The sequence below is a fragment of the Anabrus simplex genome, chromosome 2 (assembly GCF_040414725.1).
Source record: "Anabrus simplex isolate iqAnaSimp1 chromosome 2, ASM4041472v1, whole genome shotgun sequence".
In the NCBI taxonomy this organism is placed as follows: Eukaryota; Metazoa; Arthropoda; class Insecta; order Orthoptera; family Tettigoniidae; genus Anabrus; species Anabrus simplex.
In genome coordinates this window covers 978,609,875-978,636,344 of record NC_090266.1, presented here as the reverse complement: position 1 = coordinate 978,636,344, position 26,470 = coordinate 978,609,875, and the positions used below count along the sequence as shown (strand labels likewise).

General features: G+C 37.6%; 1 protein-coding gene across 10 annotated transcripts in view; it reads right to left on the bottom strand.

Annotated features, from left to right (window-relative positions):
- Positions 1-26,470, bottom strand: part of Cln3 (CLN3 lysosomal/endosomal transmembrane protein, battenin) — a 514,530-nt gene that overhangs the window by 295,772 nt on the left and 192,288 nt on the right. For all 10 annotated transcript variants that reach the window (XM_068226355.1, XM_067141800.2, XM_067141802.2 and 7 more), the window contains one exon: positions 9,090-9,248. In XM_068226355.1, the coding sequence (XP_068082456.1) occupies positions 9,090-9,248 (159 nt within the window). The remainder of the gene's footprint in view (positions 1-9,089; positions 9,249-26,470) is intronic.

The following is a 26,470-nucleotide window of genomic DNA, read 5'->3' as shown; positions in this document are numbered from 1 at the left end:
CTGACTACCAATATGTCCCAAAACCTTGAACGAAGATTGCGGTCAACTGGGATGCATGGAAGGGTAACTTCTGTTAGAGACGCTCCTATAACTTCTGGTACAAATGAAGAGGCCATTTTGGATGCTGTCCACAATAACCCTCATGTTAGTACTCGGACACTTGCAAAACAGACTAGCATCTGCCAGTCATCAGTCATGCATATACTGCATAACAATAAATTTCATCCATACCATCTGCAGTTATACCAGCAGCTCCACGGACGTGATTTCAATGCTAGAGTAACATTTTGTAATGGGCATTATGCAGGTTGACCAATACTGCATGCCACAAATGAATCAATGAGAGCTTTTCTGCAAATTTTTGTTGTGCACAAATGCATGAAATTAAAAAATGTGTGACAATGATCAGTTTATTCCATTTTGCGGTATAAGTTAAAACATTCTGAAGAAAATTAGTAAGTAACCAACAATTTTGTTCAAAGGGGCCTAATTTCTAAGGTCATCGGCCCGCTTGTATCACCCGTGTTCTCTGACTACGGGGTCCAACTCTCGACTGACTTGCTGCCGCAGTCGAGACGCAAGACTCCGTAACACTAAAATCAGACAGTTCAACTTCAATAATGCTTTTGTATATCAACCCATGTTGGAACACAACAATTAAGCCAACAGTATACAGGTACCAGTTGAACCACACCACAGGACAACAAAAGCATTGAAACAGAGAGACCTCCAGCTCAAGACTGTTTTAACAATCAACATTTCACAGTTTTTAATCTTTCATCATGCTTTTTCAAAAACATTTAAACTAACATTTCATTTTGTGTGTTTCCTGTTTTTAATTCATCATACATGTCTTTCTGAGGATGACCCAAAGCCGGGTCGAAACATGTCTATTTATGTGTGAAGTTTCGTCGTAATTGGATGTAAAATATATAGCACTGACTAGGAGGATTAAAATAGCTTTTGTGCAATTTTGTAAGAAGTAACTAGCGTCTGGTCATAGTGCCAGAAGAGAAGAGAAGAGAAGAGAAGAGAAGAGAAGAGAAGAGAAGAGAAGAGAAGAGAAGAGAAGAGAAGAGAAGAGAAGAGAAGAGAAGAGAAGAGAAGAGTGTCAAATATCTATGACAAGGAAAGAGTGGGAAAAGATTGGAATGATTTTAAATATGCCAGGTAAATTAAACTATAAATCAACCATGGTTATGAACATAAACAATATTGCCTTTAATACAAATTACTATTTTTGCTGTACATCCTATTATTGTGGTTGAATTAAGATTATTATCCTTCGTAACATTTTGCCGAGATGAAAACTTGTGTTCGGCATTACATCTGACCTTTATGAAAGTACTTAAATCATTTATGAAATTTACATTTTAATACCAGAACAATATTCTTATACAGGACACAACCATCTCCAAAGTACTTCACCTAACTTGGAAATTTCTTCACTTTACCAGTCATTAACCACACAGCAGAATGAGAGTTTTCCATTCTAAGCAGAGTAAAAATACTAAAAGAAGTCCTTCGGGATGGTGAAATGAATGCACTAGTGTTAAGTTCTCGGAGGTTACCAACAGACTTGCTCAGGCTACAACAAGGTGTAAATTTGGTGTAAATTGTAAGTGTCTGAGTTCATGAGCTTGCACAGAATGACAGCTAAGTTCACAATTAGAGAATCTAATGTGTGTGTCGGAGCCTGAGTGAGATTGGGGATGTGTAGAGTACAGCATCGGGGCTCGACTGGAATGAAGGAATGGGAAATTGGAGCAGTGACCTGAGGTGAAACCTCATACTACCAGAATTCAGTCCACCTGGTCGAGACACATTTTTAAGGGGAGTAGCCTCCGTGTTCGACGTACAGTGTATTCTGGAGCAGGGCACTGGGGAGAATCCTGGAGAATCCTGGTGAGTGACAGACAGGGAGCTCCTTTTATACTGCACTCGACGTTACAGGCACATGCACTGAAGACTGCGCGTCGAGTCTCGAAATATCCATGCTTGCGTGCGTGCGGCTGGCTGGCGCTGAGCAGAGAGAGCGGAGGACATACAACAGTTTTAGTCCTCTTCCCAGATATGGCCTCAAAAGGTAAGGTTTTAGAGGGTAGGCTTCATCTCCACCAGGTACCAGTGGCACTTTGACATCCGAGTTCATTAGTTCCAAAAACAGTGAGGATAATACAGGACAGTCTGAGAGATATCGAGGGACTGCGTTTTGAGCTCCATCTAGTGGTGTGACCTGGAGGTACCTACCTTGTCATAAGAGTGTTTGCATTAGCTGGTGAAGTTTTTGCTTTTATTTAAATGTGTTTGGAGTAAGTTAAATTTAGTAGTACATAAAATTGTGGGTGCCATTCATTTATATCTCCTTCCAACATGAGTGGAAAGATATGTGCTGGGTTCGGCTGCAACAATTATATAGTAGAGAAGAATTCTAGGTCTTTCTTCTGTTTCCCTCATGATAAGAATGTGGACATAGATATTGTGTTTGCATATATTCTTACAGTGACAATGATACGTTTGTAGTACTTTTTAAACTTTGAGCTATGCAACTCATATTTTAACTGGCTTAAAACATAATATGCTTGTTTTATTTTATAGTACAACAATTAAACTTCAATAGCGATGTGGTGTTTGAGTAGGTGTGATCTGTGGGTTCTGAAATTTCAGAAAAATGACTTGGGCAAGAAAGTGTACAAGAAAGAAAAAACATTACGCTTATCTTATGAACTATATGGTATGTTCAGATCATTTCAAAGTCAGTGACTTCAGAAATCCTCGATTGTACAGAAAATGTGTTTTCTGTAATTCAAAGTGAAATGAAAATCCACAGCCTGTTTCCAGTCATTCGACCAGATCAGGAATGGAATGAATGAAGCCCCCATTCAGCGGCGAGGATAGGAATTGTGCTGGATGCCGAAGCCTGTCGCACTCCTCTAGGGCAATGATTAAGGATTGACAGATGAAATGAAATGATATTGGAGAGTGTTGCTGGAATGAAAGATGACAGGGAAAACCGGAGTACCCGGAGAAAAACCTGTCCCGCCTCCGCTTTGTCCAGCACAAATTTCACATGGAGTGACCAGGACAAATGTGACAAATGTGTTCATTCAAAGGTGGTTATGATCACCTATGTTGTAAGTACACAACTACAAAACCGGAACCGTGCTGTAATGTCGATCTTGTTGGGCTTGGATATCCCATTAGGAAGAAGCGTGGTTGGATGGTATTATTTTCAAGGTTGAAAACGTGTATGTTGGAACATGTTGTCAATATCATTCATTAGTCAGGTGCTCATCTGATAAAATTTTTCTTGGAATTTTGTGCCATTCTTGTCGGATTAATGTTCCCGTTGGTACATTGTTCTACCCTTGGGACTAACATCTGACTGGACAATTACAGACAATACTCAAAAATCCTCCCACTACGACACGGTAGTATTTTTAAATGGAGACCTCATTACTCACGAAACATTTCTGGGTTGTTTGAATTTGCTTGACAGCAACATTAAAATCACTATGGAGAAAGAAATCGATAAAAAGTTAAATTTCTTGGAACTCGCATTAACAAAAACCAACAATAGGATAGATTTTGATATTTTTAGGAAACCCACACAGGCCATCACCACCATCAATAAAAATTACAACCACCCAGGAACTCACAAACAAGCAGCTTACAACAGCTATATTAATAGATTATTAAAACTTCCCCTGAGTAATGAAAACAAACTGAAAGAAATTAGAATAATAAAACAAATTGATAAAGCAAATGGCTACAACCCAGAAATGATAGACAATATTATACGTAAGAAAGAAAACGGAGAAAAAAAGGAAAACCATGAGAAAAGAAAGAAAATCCATGAACGTAATCAATTAGTAACATTTACATATTTTGGAAGTCAAGTTTTTAAAATTGCAAATATATTTAAGAAATTTCAACTTAAAACAGCTTTTCAAACCAGAAATAAAATATCAGAACATATACAGAGTGGCCCACTTAAACTTTTCACCGCAGATATATCTAGAACAACAAAAGATATTGAAAAATGACTTTCACAGTCACGAAGGCACAGAAGGGGCTAATTAAAGTAAATACTATGGGCCAGTCAAAAACGTAGAAAATTGTACTTTCAACATCAACTTCTATTTTTTTAATGGACACCCTGTATTATTTCATGCGCAATCGTTAACATGAAAAATCACATAATTAATGGCGTTTGTTTCATCGCAATAGGTCAATTAAATCCCGAGATATTGCAACTTGAAGTTGACGCTTGAGATAAACGAAACGCGCAGCAGTTGCACATCCCGAGATTCCAGCGCGAACCTCACAGTCCTCTTACTCGCGATATGATTGCTGTACTACGATGCAACAGGCGCTGTACGTAATGTTATTTGCACTGTTATTAAGAGGGATGAAAATAAGAGAAGGGTTTCCTGCCACAGCAAAAGGATATGTAAATAACGGTTTATCTCTTGCGTGTTTTATTTACCTACACAGTACAGTGCAGTACTCTGTCTTGCACTACTTCAGAATGTACAGAATTCGTACAGCAAAGTTACTGTAACGAAATTCTCTTATTATCATCCCTCTTGATAGCAGTGCAAATAGCATTAAGTACAGCGCCTGTCGCATCGTAGTACGGCAATCATATCGCGAGTAAGAGGACTGTAAGGTTCGCACTGGAATCTCGGGATGTGCAACTGCTGCGCGTTTCGTTTATCTCAAGCGTCAAATTCACGTTGCAATATCTCGGGATGTAATCGACCTATTGCGATGAAACAAACGCCATTACTTATGTGATTTTTCATGTTAATGATTGCGCACAAAATAATACAGTGTTCATTTAAAAAAACGTAAGTTGATGTTGAAAATACTATTTTCCTACGTTTTTGACTGGCTCATAGTATTTACTTTAATTAGCCCCTTCCCTGCCTTCATGCCCATGAAAGTCATTTTTCAATATCTCTTGTTGTTCCAGATATATCTGCGGTGAAAGGTTTAAGTGGGCCACCCTGTATATAATGCACATAGTGTCAATAAAAAAGATATATATACCAATTCAGGAGTATACAGGCTCACTTGTAATGACTGTAAAATGTTTTATATAGGAAGAACTGGGCGAACCTTAAATCAAAGATATCAAGAACATTTCAAAGCAGTAAAGTACAACAGATATTCAGCTTTTGCGGAACACATTTACAACAATAACCACTGCTTTTTAGGGATCAAAAAGGACATGAAGTTAATCTTTAAGGGTAATTATGGATTTGAATTAAATACACGTGAAAACACTGAGATATTTTTGGCGCAGACAAGGGAATCAGATAAAATTTTAAATGAAACAGTCGCAAGCAACATTTTGTTTACAATCTTGAGTTGACGTAACATCAGGTGCTTCCAACGAAACCTTGAGGTGACGTAACATCATGTGATTGCAGCGCGGTTCCGTACTTAAAGCTGAACGTTTGTCAGTACTCGACCAACAGCCTGAGCACGAGGAAAAGCCAGCCCTTCCTATGGTATATCCATACCTTGTACAACAACATTGTAAATTTAAATGTATTATTTTCATATTTTTACTTTTTTTTTCTTATTTTACAGTTGATGTCAACAGGGCTACATTTTAAACTCATTTTAACCAATTTTGACGACACACTTATGTGAAATTAAATTTAAATTTTAACACTGATGATGGACCTTAGTGTTCGAAAACCGGTTATATTTTAATAAAGTGTGTGCTGATACGACTGTATATAATTAATAATAATAATAATAATTTTAAAAAAACATAGGTGATCATAACCACCTTTGAATTTGATTCACCCATACAGTTGGAGAAGTTCCAATTTATGCTTTGGTCAATTTCTAGTCAATGTGAACACATTTGTATACACTATCAACCTAATGATTCATCCATACAGTTGGAGAAGTTCCAATTTACGCTTTGGACAATTTCTAGTCATTGTATGATAATTTTAATTGCTTCCTTGTCATAAATTCTGGGTTTTAATTAATGTACACATTTTAAATCTATGTAAATATCACCTAAAGCACAACTTTTTGTAAAAAAAAAAATTTAAGCATAAGACCATTGTATTTAGTTTTAAGTTCTAATGTTTAATTGGTTTAAGGACTTGACCTTAAGATTATTACTAGGCTGAAGATGCCCAAAATTAGGGCGAAACATGTAGCAAATTAGTATATGTAATTCATGTAGGATTTAATCACTACAGAATATAATTGGATTGAATAGGTGGACACAGTAAATTTTATTCTTGAAAGAATTTTACTTAATGTTATCTTCAATACGGAACAAATATGAGATTAATTACTTGTAACAGTATCCGGTATTCAGGAGATAGTGGGTTCGAACCCCACTGTTGGCAGCCCTGAAGATGGTTTTCCATAGTTTCCCATTTTCATACCAGGCAAATGCTGGGGCTGTACCTTAACTAAGGCCACGGCCGCTTCCTTCCAATTCCTAACCCTTTCCTGTCCCATCATCGCCACAAGACCTATCTGTGTCAGTGCGACGTAAAGCAACTTGCAAAAAAATTATATAATTTATGTATCTATTTCTGTATATGAATTTCCATTGATATTCGAATTAGGCACGAGTTTCCAGGTCACACCACTACAAGGGCCACTTGCGAATTGTCTCCCATTTTAACATGGTAAAATCAGGAAGTGTCCTGTATCGTCTATACTGTATTTGTTAGTTCATTATCACTAGTCACATTGAAATTATTTGTTTCCAAAAAATTGAAAAGAGTAGAAGTTGTGAAAATACGTCCATCACTCTGTTTTCCTCTTGAACCCACTTCAATATTAAAAATGCAAATTTGTGTCCTCATCCCGAGGTGGTGCAGCTCTTTCCAGGCACACCCCCAATGGAGGTTAGCTGCATGTACCATTCAACCATATACCAGCCCTCCTGCCATTCTTAAATTTCTAAAAGTACCAGGAATCGAACCCAGGCCCTGAGGACGGCAACTAATAACACTAACCATTACGCTCTGGAGGTGGACACTTCAATAGTTAAAACTCTTTTGTCTGCATCGGCAATACCTTGTATTAGTACGGAGAAATATTTGAGATAATTAAAATAGCCAGAGATGGAATTAAAGAGAGTACTTCGTCTGACAGTCTTCCAGTCAATTGCACCAAAGCAATTAGGAAATAATCAGCGTTCATAGAGTCAGTGGCTACTTTGTTTAGTTTTTCTTCAGTTGGTTGTAACATGAATTCTTCAAACAGTTCATTCCAGATGTCCTCACAGGTTTCTCTACTACCACACTGACCATAGATTTTCCTACCCTGAAGGAAAATGCCAGTGACCGAAATGATACCTCTGTCGCTAGAAACCTAGAAAATAGAAACAGTGTTAGAAATTCTCTTAGAGTATTTATTATTTTAAGCCATTAGAGCTAATATCAGATTACATTAATTACCACGTAGAGTATTTATTGAATATTTATTATTGTATTCTACCTCAGGAGACGTGGCAAAAAACAAGTGGAAGAACTTGAAAGACAAGTTTTTTGGAAGGAACTCCAGAAGCTTCCAAAGACAAACAGCAGTTCTGAAGCAAAAACTGTAATATCATCTTGGATATTTTTCGACGCCATGATGTCGACGTCATTCTTCCTGACAGAAATGAGTAAAACCCTCTACCTACAAGAGCTGCCATCGACATCAAGCACCCCTCACATGGGCGGAATTGAAAATAATATTGGTAGCGATGATGAGGTTTCACAGCAGACAAATGCATCCTCGGATACTACAACCCCAAAGACAAGAGCCCAGAAGTGTAAACTTAATCCATTCGATGAGAAGATGTTGGAACTCGAGAAGAAAAAGGTGGACATACTGTTAAAAGAACAGCAGCAGAGAGAGGATTTCAGTGATCCCAATTACCGTTTTTTAATGTCTCTTCTGCTGCATATGAAGAATTTAAGCATGGTGGAAAAATTAACATTGCAAAGTACACTCTTGCTTGAAGCTTTAAATGCAGTAGAAAGGCATGAAGCAAGTGAAAAAAGACTGAAACCCTTGTAATGTTCTAATTTTCTAATATTGAAAAATAAATTTTAGGTATAGTCTAAATTGCATTTTTCTTTCTTTTTATTGCCATGTAGGATGTAGCTCTCGTATTTATATTGAATGAATGCAACTTAATTTCTTCCACACAAATTTACAGAGATATAGAACTAATCAATTTAATTTATATATAAAATCACACAATTACTTATAGAATGTAAGAACTTGTACTTTAAATTTTAAAATGTCCTTACCTCATTAAAGTGATTAGTCTTTCTGCAGGACTGATGGGTCTCTGGAAGTTGGTGACTTGCTTCTATAGTTGAGTCTTAAGTCTGTTTAGTAAGAAGTCAAAAGTTTGAATAGACATACGAGTATATTCGAAAAATCTATACGGAAATCTCCTTAGTTCTTCATATAAATAATGAAAATCTCCATACAGTTCACGTTGTTTATTAACTGGGTGAACACCAAGTTCTCTCCTAATCCCACTTCAAACTCTTTTTAGACAAACATTTTCTAAAAGCAAAGACAAATGAGAAAACTTTGAAACAACCATTAATCTAATCACCACGTGCCAGGGACATGCCACGCCTCTTAGTGACTTTCACTAGATGTCCACACCAACACACTCTCCTCCCCACTCCTCAAATTTTTTATAGTGGCAACACTCTGCTCACCGCCTGCACTTAAGTACTGGAAATCATCTGAAAATGTCACTACTGAGAATGTCATTGATCAGTATGTTTATGCTATAATTTATGGTTTACTTTAATACTGTTCCAAATTTGATCACATACTTTCTCTATTACAGTTTAAGTGATCTTCAAAAGTTCTAAAGCATTGTCCTTAAGCCCCGGAATAGCCAGTGTTACAAATATTATAATTCTCTAGCATCAGAATATCAATGTGGTGCTGTCAAAAGTAACACGTTTCACATAAACAAAATAATAATTAAAGTAATTAGCTAAACAAATAGTAAAATAAAAATACTGTACATTCAGTAATCTTGAACTAAATCTAGAATGAAAATCACAGGTTCTACACACCTATCAAATCCACTTGAGTAGGCCAGAATTGTTAACTCTCCGAGTCCTGATGCTATTGAAGTAGCAACTACACCAAGAATTGTTATCCATTCTACTGTAGAAAGGGCTACCAAGAGAAACCCACAACATGACAACAAGATTACAGCCAATAGCCGAAAGCTGAAAGAAAGAGAATAGTGTAAATATATCTTCTATTTACGATTCAGAGCAATTGGAATTAACAATCAGTTCAAGCATCAAAGTAATGACTTTTTATATTCTAATTGAAATAAAACTATGAGTGTGGACAGTTATTTGTTTATGTGATACAGCCAATATTTTTTTAAATTTATTAAATGTGTTTTTGCAATATGAATAAGTAACTTATTCTACTTTCTACACTTGAACGATAGACGATATATTTTACACATATGTTAGAAGAGAACAGAACCAAATATAGTTCCTCTCTTTGGTTTAAAACTTCAGCAGTGGTGAAAAGTTTAATTCCTCTTAGACAGTCATAATCAGAAGTCAAGATGATGTCCAGTGTGTTGTTATGAATTTTTTATTTTAATATTCAGAGGCAGTGGATATATTCTTGGTTGGGGTGAGATTAACTCAGTGGCTTAGGTGCTGGCTTCCAATCCAGAAGGCCGAGGTCTGAATCCTGGTCGATCCTGGTTGAGATTTTTCATTGAAAAAATCACGTGGCGCCTGGAATAGCATCTGGCCTTAAACCCTTGGCTAAAACTAAAATGAACCAGGGTGGCTCCAGCGACTCCAGAAATAGCTGGGATAAGCAGAAGAATAAATCTGGCCACAAGGAAGATCAAACACGCTATAAATTACTGCAGCTATGACGGAAGTGAAAAGCATCTGCCAAGAGCCATGTGTACGTAAAAGTGTGTTGCAAGAAACAAAACTGCAGTGCAGTACCGGTATCTATAGGATTGGGCTCACAATTTGCTCTGTAATAATACATTTTCTCTCTCTTGGAAAGGATATGGGAGAAACCAATGAGGTTCCTGTTGCTTTTGTTTTGTCTATATTACACAGTCCAGGGACAGTCATTCTTTCTACAGCAATGGGCAAGTGATCAAAAAGGGAGAGATTTGTTAACTCAGTGAGGCAAGAAGCTTATCTGATTCAGAAGCAGACCAAATTTATGGTATTCTACAAAACAAAGCAATATACTGTAACATTGTCGACTCACCTTCGCCGCATTCATCATTTTCCAAAGTTTTGACATCTGCACAAGGCCACAGCTACGGAACTACTGTCAGCCGATTATGCGCGGCAAACCTGCATGATATCATAGACTCTATACTCGTCACAGACGTTCTTGGCATTTCTCATACCATGTGTCATAATTTCCCCTGTACCTCTCCTCTCCAACTGGCCCTATATAAGCAGCCCTCTTTGTCTGCTACCTCGAGGCACTCTTCGGCTGTTGGAGAGAGGCCAACATTTTTGTGTTACGCTGATGTAAATTTTCACACCTGAATGGGACTTATTCTTTGACCATGAGGTATTCTGAACTTCGCATGACTATCTTCTCGAGTGGTTGTACTCGATTATGTATCCATAAGGGAGCAGCTGGATGTCTAATTCCTTCATTTGGAATATTTTAAGTTATGTGACTATGAACTCTCTGTGTGTCCAATACTCTCAAAAATTTCTGGTACTTCAAATTAGTTTACATTCTTCTACTATGTATGTCTTGCCTAGAACTTGTTTACATTTATCCTGTTGGGCTAAATGCATCAGTGTTTTCTAGAACTCGATATTGAAATAGCACACTACTTTCTACTCAGGTAAATTGTTCTAGTATGCCCAGATACTGTAATTTTAAAATGCTGATTTTTAATTCATTCACCTATTTTTATTGTCTTTCCTATCTTCCCTCTCTTAATAGTCTTTGTACAATTGGTTGGGAAACATCTGTTCTGTTTAAAGAATGTAATTGTATATGTTATTCAGATGGTATTCACTGAGCTTTGCAATATTTCCTTTGTGGCTTGTTGTGAAAAGTGTTCTAATCTTTCAATATTTTGGTGCTGTACTATTCATAACTTGTTGTGTCTTGTGTGTTTCAATACATCTATTTATTGTTCATCTGAACTTGCCAATTCTTGTTTATCCCCTAGTGTCCTTGTATTTTCCTGTCTGCTTGTGAATTGCTATTTTCCCTCTTTGTACCATCCACAGTTCATCCTCTCTTTGCCCAGCACTTGAATATGTCACTTCCACAATCCCTTTTTAATCTTTCGTAAATCCTAATAATATAATAGTAATAGTAACCACCATATCTACCCACCTGCCACAATACTGGATTAGTTAGTTAAAGAAAATGAAAGATGTAACTCGTTGCATGACTAGAGTTCATATAATAGAGTGTTGTCCACTGATGAAGATGAATGTTTGGTTCCCATGGTTCATTTGATACCTTTAAAGAAGGCCATGCAACTATAGAAGGCCACATTTTTTTTTCTGTCAGCCTTAGAAAGTACCCAAGTGTCTAAATTAGGCAGGTTTGAAATCTCGGCATGCTGCTAAGAAATGAAGGCTCACTGTTGAGCAACAAGTATATCAACTTGCATTTGATGAGGATAATGTGAACCATGATTGGTCAGATGTTATCTTTTCCACTGAGTGTAAATTTTCCTCAGTAAATGATGGGTCGTCCGCCTCTGTGGTGCAGTGGTTAGTGTGATTAGCTGCCACCCCCGGAGGCCCGGGTTCGATTCCCGGCTCTGCCACAAAATTTTTGAAAAGTGGTATGAGGGCTGGAACGGGGTCCACTCAGCCTCAGGAGGTCAACTGAGTAGAGGTGGGTTCGATTCCCACCTCAGCCATCCTGGAAGTGGCTTTCCGTGGTTTCCCACTTCTCCTCCAGGCGAATGCCGGGATGGTACCTAACATAAGGCCACGGCCGCTTCCTTCCCTCTTCCTTGCCTATCCCTTCCAATCTTCCCATCCCTCCACAAGGCCCCTGTTCAGCATAGCAGGTGAGGCCGCCTGGGCGAGGTACTGGTCATTCTCCCCAGTTGTATCCCCGACCAAGAGTCTGAAGCTCCAGGACACTGCCCTTGAGGCGGTAGAGGTGGGATCCCTCGCTGTGTCCGAGGGAAAAACCGACCCTGGAGGGTAAACAGATGATGATGATGATGAAATGATGGGTCAATATGCGTATTTCAATCTTCTAACAATAGCCACTATCAGGAATATGTGACTGAAAGTTGGTTCTCCAGTTGTACAGCATCTGTTCCTTGTTGAGAAAACATGGGAAGGAAATGTTGCACAGAATCAAACAAGATCCACATGGATTCACTTTGTACATATACTACTAAACACTATGGTTGCCTCCATTGTGGGATTTGATAACTGAGTGACAATGTCATTGGCTTGTCACCAAAGCAGTACAAATCCTTATATCAACAATCACGTAAAGCAGCATGTTTGCTCTTTTTTTTTCTCATTTCTATCACAACAGTGTTATTCATTTCCAGTAACACCAGTCTCCCTAATCCACAAGTCCCAGTTAGTTCAAGAATGGTTCGTAAGGTACAACCAAGTCAAGCTTCTTGTGGTGCACCATTATGGGGCAGACTTAAACCTGACTGAGGATGTTTGGGCAGAAGCAAAATGGACAGTGTGCAAGAATTGGCCCCTCTTGCGCCTCCAAAAGGCCCCACGGGTCGTCAACATATAGAATGACTGGGATAAGATGGCAAGTGGTGAATGTTATACCTCTGCTCTTGTCTGATCTCAATTCTAATATCTGCTCCACCAATTGATGGATCAAAATGGCCCTTCTCAAAGACAAGCACATTTAATAAGTACACAATAAAAAAAATTAAATCATGCTACTAAAATTTAAAGTCAAAGTAAAACTACATATAAGCTACTAGGCAAGACACAAACTTCAGATATCACAGCAAGTCTCATGATCCATGATAGGCTAATCCACCCAATGTGGAAGTTGGGACTAGCAAAGGCAATTCATCTACACTATGTGATGAAATGTATCCGGACACCTGGCTGAACATGACGTACAAGTTCGTGGTGCCCTTCATCGGTAATGATGGAATTCAGTATGGTGTTGGCCTACCCTTAGCATTGATGACAGCTTCCACTCTCGCACGCATATGTTCAATCAGGTGGTAGAAGGTTGCTTGGGGAATGGCAGCCCATTTTTCATGGAGCGCTGCACTGAGGAGAGGTAGCAATGTCGGTCGGTGAGGCCTGGCACGAAGTCGGCGTTCCAAAACATCCCAAAGGTGTTCTATAGGATTCAGGTCAGGACTCTGTGCAGCCCAGGCCATTACAGGGATGTTATTTTCTTGTAACCACTCCGCCATAGGTACTCGATCATGTTGAAAGATGCAATCGCCATCCCTGAAGTGCTCTTTAACAGTGGGAAGCAAGAAGGTGCTTAAAACATCAAGGTAGGTCTGTGCTGTGATAGTGCCACGTAAAACAATAAGGGGTGCAAGCACCCTCCATGAAAAGCACGACCACACCATAACACCACCGCCTCTGAATTTTACTGTTGGCACTACACAAGCTGGCAGATGACGTTCACCGGGCATTCGCCAAACCCACACCCTGCCATCGGATCACCACACTGTGTACTGTGATTCGTCACTCCACACAATGTTTTTCCACTGTTCAATCGTCCAATGTTTACGCTCCTTACACCAAGCGAGGCGTCGTTTGGCATTGACCTGCGCGATGTGTGGCTTATGGGCAGCCGCTCAACCATGAAATCCAAGTTTTCTCACCTCCCGCCGAACTGTCATAGTACATGGAGTGGATCCTGATGCAGTTTGGAATACCTGTGTGATGGTCTGGATAGATGCCTACCTATTACACTTGATGACCCTCATCAACTGTAGGCGGTCTCTGTCAGTCACAGACGAGGTCGGCCTGTACGCTTTCGTGCTGTACGTGTCCCTTCATGTTTCCACTTCACTATCACATCAGAAACAGTGGACCTAGGGATGTTTAGGAGTGTGGAAATCTCGCATACAGACTGCTGACACAAGTGACACCCAATCACCTGACCACGTTCGAAGTCCCTGAGTTCCACGAAGCGCCCCATTCTGCTCTCTCACAATGTTGAATGACCACTGAGGTCGCTGCTATGGAGTACCTGGCAGTAGGTGGTAGCTCAATGCACCTAAGATGAAAAACATATGTTTTTGGGGGTGTCCGGATACTTTTGATCACATCTATATATATATAAAATAACTTGTCCTGACTGACTGATTCATCATCGCTGAGCCAAAACTACTAAACTAGACATAAAGAAATGAAATTTCGGGTATACATTCATATTAACATGTAGGTGCTCGCTACCAGAGGATTTTTTGGATATTCCTTCGCTAAGGGGACGAAAAGGGGGGTTAATTTTTAAAATGAGGATATCTATATCTCAAAAACCTAAAAGTTTATAGACGTAAAAATAAGTATTTGGAATCTCCTTTAAAATTAAAGAAACATGTATTTTTTTGTTGTGGGAAAATCCCATTAAGGGGAGTGAAAAAAGGGGGGAAAACTGGTTGAACACTTTTTATGAAGAGACTTATATCTCAAAAACTGAAGACATCACAGGCATGAAAATCGAAATTTGGAATCTCCTTTGAAAATAAAGAAACACGTATTTTTGCACTTTTGGATAATCTGATGAATAGGGGGTGAACAGGAGTGACAAATGGGGTGAATTTAAAAAAAGACTATCTGCAAATTATCTCCAACACGTAACATATTACAGATTTGAAAACTGGTATTTGGAATTTCCTGTAAAAATAAAGAAACATAATTTTTTTTTTTCTTTCGGAAAATCCAGTTAAGGGGAACTGAAAAAGAAGGTGAATTTTTAAAATTAGCATATGTACAGTATATCTCAGAAACTTAACATTTTGCAGACGTGAACATTGGTATTTGGAATCTCCTTTAAAAATAAGGAAACACAGATTCTTTGGTTTTCTGAAAATACCCTTAATGGGGGGCAGGAATTGAAAAATTAGTTGAAATATTTGTATGAGAATGTATATATAGGCCTACACCAAGAAAATCTAAAGGTGTTACAAACATGAAAACTGGTATTTGGAATCTCCTTTAACAATTTAAAAAACATGCATCTGGTTCGGGAATCAACTTGGCAGGGGAGGGATGAAAATGGAGTTGAATTCCTTTTACGAGGATATATATCTCTCAAAAACTGAAGATGTTACAGTCGTGATAATTGATATTTGGAAGCTCTTTTAAAGAAATGGTTACTGTTTGTTTTTGGAAAATTCACTTGAGTGGGGAGTGTGAAAGGAAGTAAAAAAATTGAATTCTTTTCTTTTTCTGGAGAAACTTATATCTCAAAAATGAATGTTACAGATATGGAAATTGTTATTTGGAATCTAGTTTAAAGATAAAGAAACACACATATTTTGGGTGGGGTTAAAGATGTGGGAATGGGTATTTGGAATCTCCTATAAAAATAAAGATACATGTATTTATTTTTTCGACTTGAGAGAAGACATGTACAGTTCTATGTCGCATGGTCGTCTTAGCCTCAAAAGGTAATACCACAAACATGGTTTAAAAAGAATTTCTGGGGTAAATGTAACTCAATTTTTTGGTGAGTTTTTATACTTAAGGAATTTTCAGATAATGTCTTAGTACAATGCCGAGGAACAATTACTTTGATCAAATTATGAAATCCACACGAGCGAAGCCGTGGATAATAGCTAGTAGTGTATATACAGTATATAAAATAACATGTTCTGACCGACCGACTGACTGACAGATTCATCACCGCCAAGCCAAAACTACTGGACATAAAGAAATTAAATTTTGGTGAAACATTTATATTAGGATGTAGGTGCTCACTAACGGAGGATTTTTTATATTTTGGCACTACGAAGGTGAAAAGGGGGGTGAAGTTTTAAAATGAGGATGTCTATATCTCTAAAACTTAAAAGTTTACAGATGTAAAAAATGGTATTTGGAATCTCCTTTAAAAATAAAGACGTATTTTTTAATTTTTGGAAAATCCCATCAAGGGGGCCGAAAAATGGGGGAAAAGTGGTTGAACACCATTTATGAGGAGACTTACATCTCAAAAACTGAAGATGTTACAGACATGAAAATTGGTATTTGGAATCTCCTTTGAAAATAAAGAAACACGTATTTTTGTGTTTTTGGATAATCTGATGAATAGGGGGTGTACAGGAGTGACAAAAGGGGTGAATTTTAAAAAAGATTACATCTGCAAATTATCTCAGACAGGTAACATTTTACAGATTTGAAAACTGGTATTTGGATTTTCCTGTAAAAGTTAAGAAACATAAAAATATTTTTCAGAAAATCCACTTAAGGGGAACTGAAAAGGGGGTGAATTTTTATAATTAGCATATCTACAGTATATCTCAAAAACTTGACATCTTGCAGACGTGAAAAATTGGTATTTGGAATCTCCTTTAAAAATAAGGAAACACGTATTCTTTTGTTTTGGGGAAAACCCTTCATGGGGAGGGGGGAAGCGGGTTGAAAAAAATGAAAAAACTGAAAAAATTAGTTGAATTATTTGCATGAATATATGTACCAAAAATTCTAAAGATGTTACAAACGTGAAAACTGGTATTTGGAATCTCCTTTAAAAATAATGAAAACGGAGATGAATTCCTTTTAGGAGGATACATATATCTCAAAAACTGAAGATGTTACAGTCGTGATCATTTGTATTTGGAAGCTCTTTTAAAGAAACAGGTACTGTTTATTTTTAGAAAATTCACATAAGTGGGGAGTAGGAAAGGAAGTGAAAAAATTGAATTCTTTTTTGGAGAAACTTATATATCAAAACTGAAGGTTACAGACGTGGAAATTGGTATTTGGAATCTCCTTGAAAAATGAAGAAACGCGCTTTTTTTTTTTTTTTTTTTTTTTTTTTAGGAGGGATGAAACCAACTTAACGGGCAGGGGTGGAGTGAAAGAGTTGAATTCTTTTCATGAGGATACTTATATCTCTGAAACTGAAGATGTTACAGACATGAAAATTTGAATTTGGAATTTTCTTTCAAAGTAAAGAAACACGTGTTCTTTTGTCTTAGGAAAATCCACTAAAGGGGGGTGAATGAATTGAAAGATTAGTTGAATTCTTTGCATGAGGATACTTATATCTCAAAAAGTATAGATGTTAAAGACGTGAAAACTGATATTTGGAATCTCCTTTAAAAATAAAGAAACACACTTTTGGGAAGGGGGAATCAACTTAACGGGTAGGAATGGGGGGGGTGGGTGAAAATCGAGTTGAATTACATTTGTGAGGATACTTATATCTCAAACAATGAAGATGTTCCAGACGTGAAAATTAGTATTTGGAATCTTCTTTAAAAATAAAGAAACACGCATTTGTTTCTTGGGAAAATCAATGTAAGGGGTGTGGGGTTGAAAATAAGTAAATAAGGAGTTGAAATATGTTTATGAGGATACTTTATCTTAAAAACTGAATCTGTTACAGACGTGAAAGCTGGTATTCTGAATCTCCTTTCAAAATAAAGAAACATGTATTTTTTTTTGTTGGAAAGGCCACTTAAGGCGGGAGAAGGGTGGAAAGAAGAAGGAGAAGAGGAAGAAGAATAAGAATAAGAAGAAGTTGAATTATTTTTTACGAGTATACATTTATCTCAAAAACTGAAGGTGTTACAGACGTACAGACATGAAAACTGGTATTTGGAATCTCCTTTAAAAATAATGAAACACGTATTTTTTGTTTCCGGAAAATCCAGTTAAGGGGCTGAAAGGAATTGGAAAAGCGGGTGAATTTTTAAATAAGTACTGGTATATCTACATTATATATGTCAGAAACTTAACATGTTAGAGACAAGAAACTTGGTACCTTTTTCGTTTTCGGAGAAGGCACTTAATGGGGGGGGGTGAAAAGAAGTGAAAAATAGTTTAATTATTTTTTATGAGGATACTTATATCTTAAAAACTGAAGATGTTACAGATATGGAAATTGGTATTTGGAATCTCCTTTAAAAATAAAGAAACGTGTATTTTTGTTTTAGGAAAATACACTTAAATGGGGGTGGGTGTGGGAAGGACTGATCAAGGGGTTGAATTCTTTTTATGGGGGATACTTATGTATATCTCAAAAACTGAAGATGTTACAGATGTGGAAATGGGTGTTTGGAATCTCCTCTAAAAATAAAGAAACATGTATTTATTTTTCGACTTGAGAGAAAACTGTTTCTCACATGTACAGTTCTATGTCGCATGGTCGTCTTAGCCGCAAAAGTACTATGCAGTGAAATATGTTGTCAGCCTTTTAGAGGGCACATTAAGGCTGTGTTGAGAAGAGTACATTGCTGGTCTAGTGCATTGCCCACAGAAAATGTTAACCTCCATAGCAAAGTACCAATAATATACAATTTAACATCAATGAGACATTAAATTACTATAGGCCACGGCCGCCAACCCCCTCACCTTCCCCGAGCATCTCCTTCACCGTAACAAATCTCCTGGCCTGAGAGATGGCGTCACCATCTAAGAGGCCCACCTCCCTCTTTAGGGGAGGAATGAAAACATTTTGGTAGTAGTAGTATTAAATTACTACACAGTGGGGTAGGTCATAACAATAGCTCATTGAATTCAGAGTAATAAACATTAAATTACTTTTTTCAGATCTTCTCAATTCAACACTTATGTTGAAACTCTAATCAATATGATTGAATATGTATAACTAGGTGCTTCCAGGTGCTCCTGGAAAAGAAAACATGTGACAGTCTGGTTTAAATATTCCCTATCAGGGAAGCTTTATATTTCAGTTATCTTCATGCTTCTGACACTGCAGGGAGTTAGTATAATTCTCATTATTATTTCAAAATATATTTCATTTAATATTCTAGTCTCCAAAACATAAGACAAGTTTGCTAATTACATTGAAGAAGTCCACTTACATATCCAATAGAAAGATTTACAATAATGTAAAAATTTAGAAAGTATGAAAACTGATAATATCATGAATATTTGGAAAGGATATTATCATTTATGAACTTGTCTGGTTGGTTACCCAGCTATGGTAATGAGTAGACCATTCAGCCAACATCTCAACTTCTAGTGTCAGGCAGTGGTAAATAACATGATACCCTAAAATGACCAATGGTTTTGGACAGATGAGTTTCCTTAGATGGGGTGATGATCCCCTCAGTGTAGGAAATGGCACTGAAACCCATCGAGTAACATCTAACCCCAGCTTAGGGGTGGCTGCAAAAGGCATCTGTACTCCATGTTACGAGCAGCCTGATCACTTGCTGGCAGCAGCTCCAAAATGCCTTTGGGAAATGCACCCCGTTGTAATAACAGCCTAAAATGAAAAAGGCACTTCTAAATCAGCCTTGGAACAGACTACATAGTTCCCTGGAAGTGCTGTACAGTTCTAATGTTGGTGGAACTGTGAGAAGTGGGCGACCGGTAGAGAACATTATGAAGGTGGTAATAATCAACCTCATGTCACTGACCTGAAAGTCGAAAGAGGTGATTGATTTCATGAAGAAGGAGAATATAGCTATGATGGGATGGAGTGATCTTAAGTGGAGAGGAAAAGGAAAGCAGTTGAGGAAGGCACATTCTACTGGAGTGGAGGACGTAAGGCAAAGAATGGTGTAGGGGATAATAATCAACAAGTTCTTAGATGAGTATGTAAATAACATAAGTGACAGAAAACTAAAGTTTCAGTTAAGCACTTTTGGGCTAAATTTGTCATTTTTAATTTTTAACTCCATATGCAAGCCTGAACTTTGTACTTTCAGGAAATGTATGGTTCATATGGCTAGGGTGACTAGAAATGCATTTAAATTGGTTTTAGATGGAGCAGTGCATGCCTCTTTATGACAAGGAGAGGGCATGGCCTCAGTTCATACTAGTTTACTGATTCCCGTATTGCAGACAACTGGTTTATAGTATAAAATGTCATTCACAGATGGCTGTGTTATTACAGAAATAGTATGTTTTAGAATAGTGATGTGTTCTCAGTCTTTTATTCATTAAATTTGGTAAACAATAAATGCAGTTTCCTTGGAAACTTGATTGGGTGAAATATATCGCTTTATTTCGTGTTTGTGGGAGTGATTCATTTGATCATGGGTAGCAATAACAGTCTCTTGATACTGGTAAAGTGCTTGACATTGAAACCATGTAAAAGAACTGTATAGATTGCATGAAGCACTCACATGATGATAAAGAATCTGCATCTTATTTAGCAAAACATGGAGCCATATAGTGCACCCGCTCACCTCCTGGGTCCCAGACTAGCCTTAATCTCAGGGGAGATCAGTTCGTAAAAGATGTTAAAAATTTTAATCAATAACAAAAAGAATATATATAGGCGCACCAAATGAACACAGGGATGAACGGGGCATGCAAATTAAGGTAAAGGGGGACGGCTCATTCATAGATACTAATTATAAACTCCACAATAGGACTGGGAAGTGTCAACTTAGATTTCATGAGCATACTGGACTAACTACAATAAAAAGATATGAAAACTGTTTCCTATTGAAATTGCAATAAGGAGCAATTTATTGACTTATTTTGCGAACTGCACATGATGACAATTATTACATTTAGAAATTTCCTTCCTGAAAAAGAATACATACATTTGAATTTACCTCACTACTCTGGTAGTGTGAAATATTTGGTGAATTCGCCCCATGGGTTACTGGGGATTGAATCCACATCCATATGAGTGGATGTTTCACCGCTGGAGATCTTCTTTTGGAGACATGGGCATGAGAGTAACTATTTACTGTCATCTCCACGTTCTGTTGGACATGAGTCACTTCCGGTATGTACATTCTAGTAGGCCGGATCCCCACCGTGGAAATTTTATCGTATCTAAAACGGGAATTTATTGTATGGACAAACTCTAGCCTATATTTCCAGATTCACAAACATGCCAGATGTAGCTCGTTAACTCAAAGCTTATCTCAATATTTATATTTGTCAATACGACAAGACGTACGGAAAGGTTCATTACTATGCTCGCACAATGAAGACATGTTCCGTCCGTGGGTTATTCCGCACATACCGCCAACAATCTCCCACGTGGAAAACCAACATCTGGTTCTGACCAATTCGACACATGACGACAGTCCCTATCATATCTCCCTATGATTATTAAATAATTATCATTATCATTCTTTATCTGATCATTATCATATTTTGTGATTACCATCAATTATTTTATTATTATCATTAATTTCAATTATCATCCTATATTTGATTATTATCATTAATCATCCGGGATGATTATATGATAACCTTTGCCAACGTTTCAAATGAAGGGTCGTTTTTCCTCGTAATTCATCCACACAAATTAATGATCAGTTTCATAATGAATTATTATTATTATTATTATTATTATTATTATTATTATTATTAGAGATTATCATTCGTAACACTGAATCATCGTCCATTAAATATTATAATTTCCTTTCATCATCATTATTGTTATTTTCAAAATTAATACTGCAAGTTTTCTTCTTCTTCTTCAAATTATTATTATTATTATTATTATTATTATTATTATTAAAGATTATCATATTCGTATCACTTATTTATCGTGGACTTAATAACATTGATCTCACCATAATTATTCTCTAATTAATCTAACAAATTCTTCCTTTATTCCTCCTCAAATTATTATAATTATAACTTAATTTTACATGATACACTACCGTTAGCGATATTTATGGTTAATGCATAAGCTTTTACAATTTCGGTCTAGTTTGTACTAAGCAATTGATTTAAGATAAGATTCACTCGGATTATTATTATTATTATTATTATTATCATTATTATTAAAACGGAAAGTTTTATATTTTTATTTCCACTCTCTAGAATTTAGTCAGATATGTTGAATCCCATTAGGAACCACCAAGATCCGATTTACATCGATCGGGACACCACGGTATTCGGAACCGCAACCTTCATTTCCGTACTGCCGTTAATTTTATGGGGACACCATGTCCTCCCAAGACACATCTCAAATCCCATGGCACATCACGACTGGGCAACTTCATCCAATGCCTGCGATTGCTAACTTATTCCTTCCTTTTCATTTAAAGTCCATTTATTCCACTAGAACTCTTCAAACATGTAATTTAATAATTTATCCTCGGTGCAATATTATTATTATTATTATTATTATTATTATTATTATTATTATTATTATTATTATTATTATTATTATTATCATTATTATTATATGACCTTCTGTACGCAAACAAAAATTTTACACACCCTGGCACTTTCATAATCTGGTTGTCTGGTAACAAATATGCCTAAGGGACAAATAATCACCATGGTGATTGAAAAATTTAAAAAAACTGGGTTAGCATAAAAGAAAAATCTAACACTTGAAATGAATTTAAATCCAAGTATTCACAAACAGCATGCATTAATTGAAAGAAATATCCCATATTTACATTATATACAACAAACAAATATTCAATTAGTCTAACCCATAATTATGTTAATGTAAATTAGTTTGTCTGTCTATCTTAAATAAATCATGGATTCGGGAAGTGATCCATGTGTTACGTTAAGTAACCATGATTAATTTACCCTGAGTCCCGTTTTATCGCGATAACATCCCCAAATATATCAAATTTGTGTACTCATGCCTGTGTAGAATTCCATTGTCTCGTGGCAAAGGAGAAGCCTCATGGCCCCATATTTGTTTACTCGTGCATCATGTCGCACTTTATAATATTAACAAAACAAAACACTTCTGGGCGATTACCCATTATTAACACCTTACTAAAGAATTTACAATGATTTATACAAAAACAACACTTATAGGTGCCTAAAGGCCCATTACACTTTCACCATTACATTTTTCACTTGAGCCCGAACCACAAGTCATGACACTTATGACGATGTGTCTTTTTATTCGACCCAGCGCGTATCGCGTTAGTCAACTGGCACCTCCTGACGTATTTCTAGGCCATCTTGTGATCGCTTCGCTCCTACAGTTCCCTGCTCGGATAATTATTCACCGTCTATCTTGAAATATTTACTTCAGGCTCCGCACACTGACTTCAAAAAGTACTATCGGCGTTCCGTTGATCATTAAATTTCAATCACATGAAATTTTATAAATGTATTAATTTCACCATACTGATATATTGATTATTAACACTCCGTACTATGAATAATCTCACTGTTCATCTTCACTTTCATAACACTCACGTACTTTCAGCTCTAACTGACTTCGAATGCGTCCCGAGGTACTGACTTACAGAGTCAACGTGTCAGAGTCTCAACTACTTCATACGACTGATACGACTGGTACCACTGGTGCGACTGGTGTGACTGACACGACTGGTGCGACTAGTTATTTATGGACGATATGGTTTCCCGTCTGGGTCATCCACGGTCATACCAGAGGGAGGGGGGTTAGTTATCCTAAATCGGCACTTGCAGGTGGATTTGGATCTCTGAATTTATCCCACTGAATAAACTGGCGATACACATTCACATGTATTCTAATCTCATATCGTTCGGCGATCACGGAGATATTACTTGATTCCTGTCCTCCACTTTTCGCGCGCTAAGTCGGTGTCTATGCTGGTGCGATATCACTGACCAATAGGAATACAGCGTGGGCCTTTTCCTAGAATTCTTTATTTTAATTCATGAAGATTACAATTAATCAACACGGGAATGATATCACAAAAGTCCCATCTGTTCAATTCGGTGGTTGAAATATTTTTTTAATTATTATTATTATTATTATTACTGGAGACAACTGCAATTCATATTGACTTTGGTTATGTTGGCGCATCTGCGAGTCCTTTACTAATTTTGTCATTGGCTAACAATGCAGCGATTCGTTTAAATATCTCCCTCTGAAAACTTAACAACAAGATGCCTCGAGGCGTGGGAAACTCTATTGTGACATATTCTCTATATTTGTGACACACTGGCTGCACCTTGTTCAGAAATAAACACTCTCTCACTTCCTTGTTGCAATTAGGACTGTTGTTCTGAGTTCTCGATTTAATCCTCTTAGCCTTTGACAAGGAAATTTACTATCTATTATGACAAGCTTAACACTTGGCGACTGATTGTCGGGAGCACGCCTGACAATGTTGAAATCTCGTGGTCTACACCATAATGACAATGTGTATATTTCAAAACTCTCATATGCCTTAATATATTTTATAATATCTAATCATGATACCTATGGGCTATCTCATCCGGGTACAATAGAGCTAAACAAATTTTTGCTTGTTCACAGGAAACCAGAGGGATAGACTATGCTGATTTCTATGGAGATGGGGACTCCAAAAGCTACAAGTGTGTAGTTGAATCTGATCCATATAATGGAAAAACAATAAATAAGCTGGAATGTGTTGAGCACTATAAAAAGTGTTTAGGCACAACCCTCTGTAAACTAGCTCAGAAAAAGAAATTGGGAGGGAAAGGGAAACTCACTCGAGCCCTGATTGATAACTGTCAAAACTACTTTGGCATAGACCTGTGTTCTGCTACAAGCAACATACAAGAGATGAGGAATGCCACATGGGCAACACTTTATAATTTGACAGCCACTAAAGAGAGGCCAGCACATCACAGGGGTCCCCAAGGGAAGGACAGGTGGTGTTAATACCAGCGAACCAAAGGCAATAATCAGCTTGACAACTACAAATATAAACCTGGTATACCATTAGAAGTTCTCCATGCTGTGAAACCCATATATGGAGACTTTGTGGCCCAAACATTCTGTCCAAACGTCTCTATGGTTCGACACAAAACAACAACGAATCATTCAATGGATCGATATGGCGATCATGTATAACCCTTTCAGACCGTGTACGCACAATTGTGCGGGTTCGTATTTTAGTTATCCCTGACCGTATTTGATGTTTTTTCGGCGCTAGACCGGACTGCAGTGATTGTGCGGGACACGTGGCGTGTATTTCAATTGCTTTTAGTATGCGCTTGACCGCCAGGGCGAAGGAAGAAGAGTTTAAAAAGCACAGTTGATCGGCGAGATGGCGGGAAGCAGTAGTGCCAGAAGTAAGTATTTATTTATTGCGTTTATATTAATCTAGAAGCTTTACTGAATACCGGAATATATTCAATGAAGTGTGTACATTGGTTAGTGAACGTAAATTTTGAAGATACGTCATCGTATGTGATACAACAAGGCTTTGAATTTTGATACACACAATTGTGTGGGTCCTGTTTTTCGGATGTTAGTTTTTATTTTGTAAAATAAACTATCAATATGTGTATTGAGGAGAATTTTAGTCAGTTTTTGACAAACAAACAAAAATTCACACCTCCAGTTTTCTTTCAGGTCTGAAAGGGATAAAGGAGACATGTCGGGCTTGCTACACTGAAATTAGGCATTATAGAAGCTGTTTTGCACTTCAACTGTAGCAACAAAGTAGAACTAGAGGTCCTGAAAAGAATAAATATTGCACCTAGAAAATATACTGTGAGCAGATGAGCTCCGTCTACATAGGAGTAAAACCAGACTACACCCGAACAAAAACAGCGCAGAAGGTACCTAAGGGGAAGGAGAAAGTTTCAAGAGGATAAAAAACTTGAAAAGGAGGGCCTAACCTATAGAGTACGGGAATTCTAAGATTTAAAGTTGAACAGGGACTTAACAATCTTATTACCAACTTTCAACCCTTGTTTTCCCAGATTAAAGAAATTAATGCAACTTCCTACATTTAAAATCAAATAACGGCAGCATAAATTGAGCTAGGAAGTCCGTTTGTGTGTGAAATGAAACATCATAATCTAGGGCATGTTGTGAATCTTCGTTGTTGAAATGTATGTTAAAAACAGAGAAGGTAGAAGTGATTGAAAAATACACTGACTGACAGAGCAAATGCAACACCAAGAAGGAGTGGTTTGAAAGGGATGAAAGTTGGGGAAAAAACAGAGACGGCACGGACGAATAATTGATGTTTATTTCAAACCGATATGCAGGTTACACAATGCGCACGGCATCGACTCAGTAGGATGTAGGACCACCGCGAGCGGCGATGCACGCAGAAACACGTCGAGGTACAGAGTCAATAAGAGTGCGGATGGTGTCCTGAGGGATGGTTCTCCATTCTCTGTCAACCATTTGCCACAGTTGGTCGTCCGTACGAGGCTGGGGTAGAGTTTGCAAACGGCGTCCAATGAGATCCCACACGTGTTCGATTGGTGAGAGATCCGGAGAGTACGCTGGCCACGGAAGCATCTGTACACCTCGTAGAGCCTGTTGGGAGATGCGAGCAGTGTGTGGGCGGGCATTATCCTGCTGAAACAGAGCATTGGGCAGCCCCTGAAGGTACGGGAGTGCCACCGGCCGCAGCACATACTGCACGTAG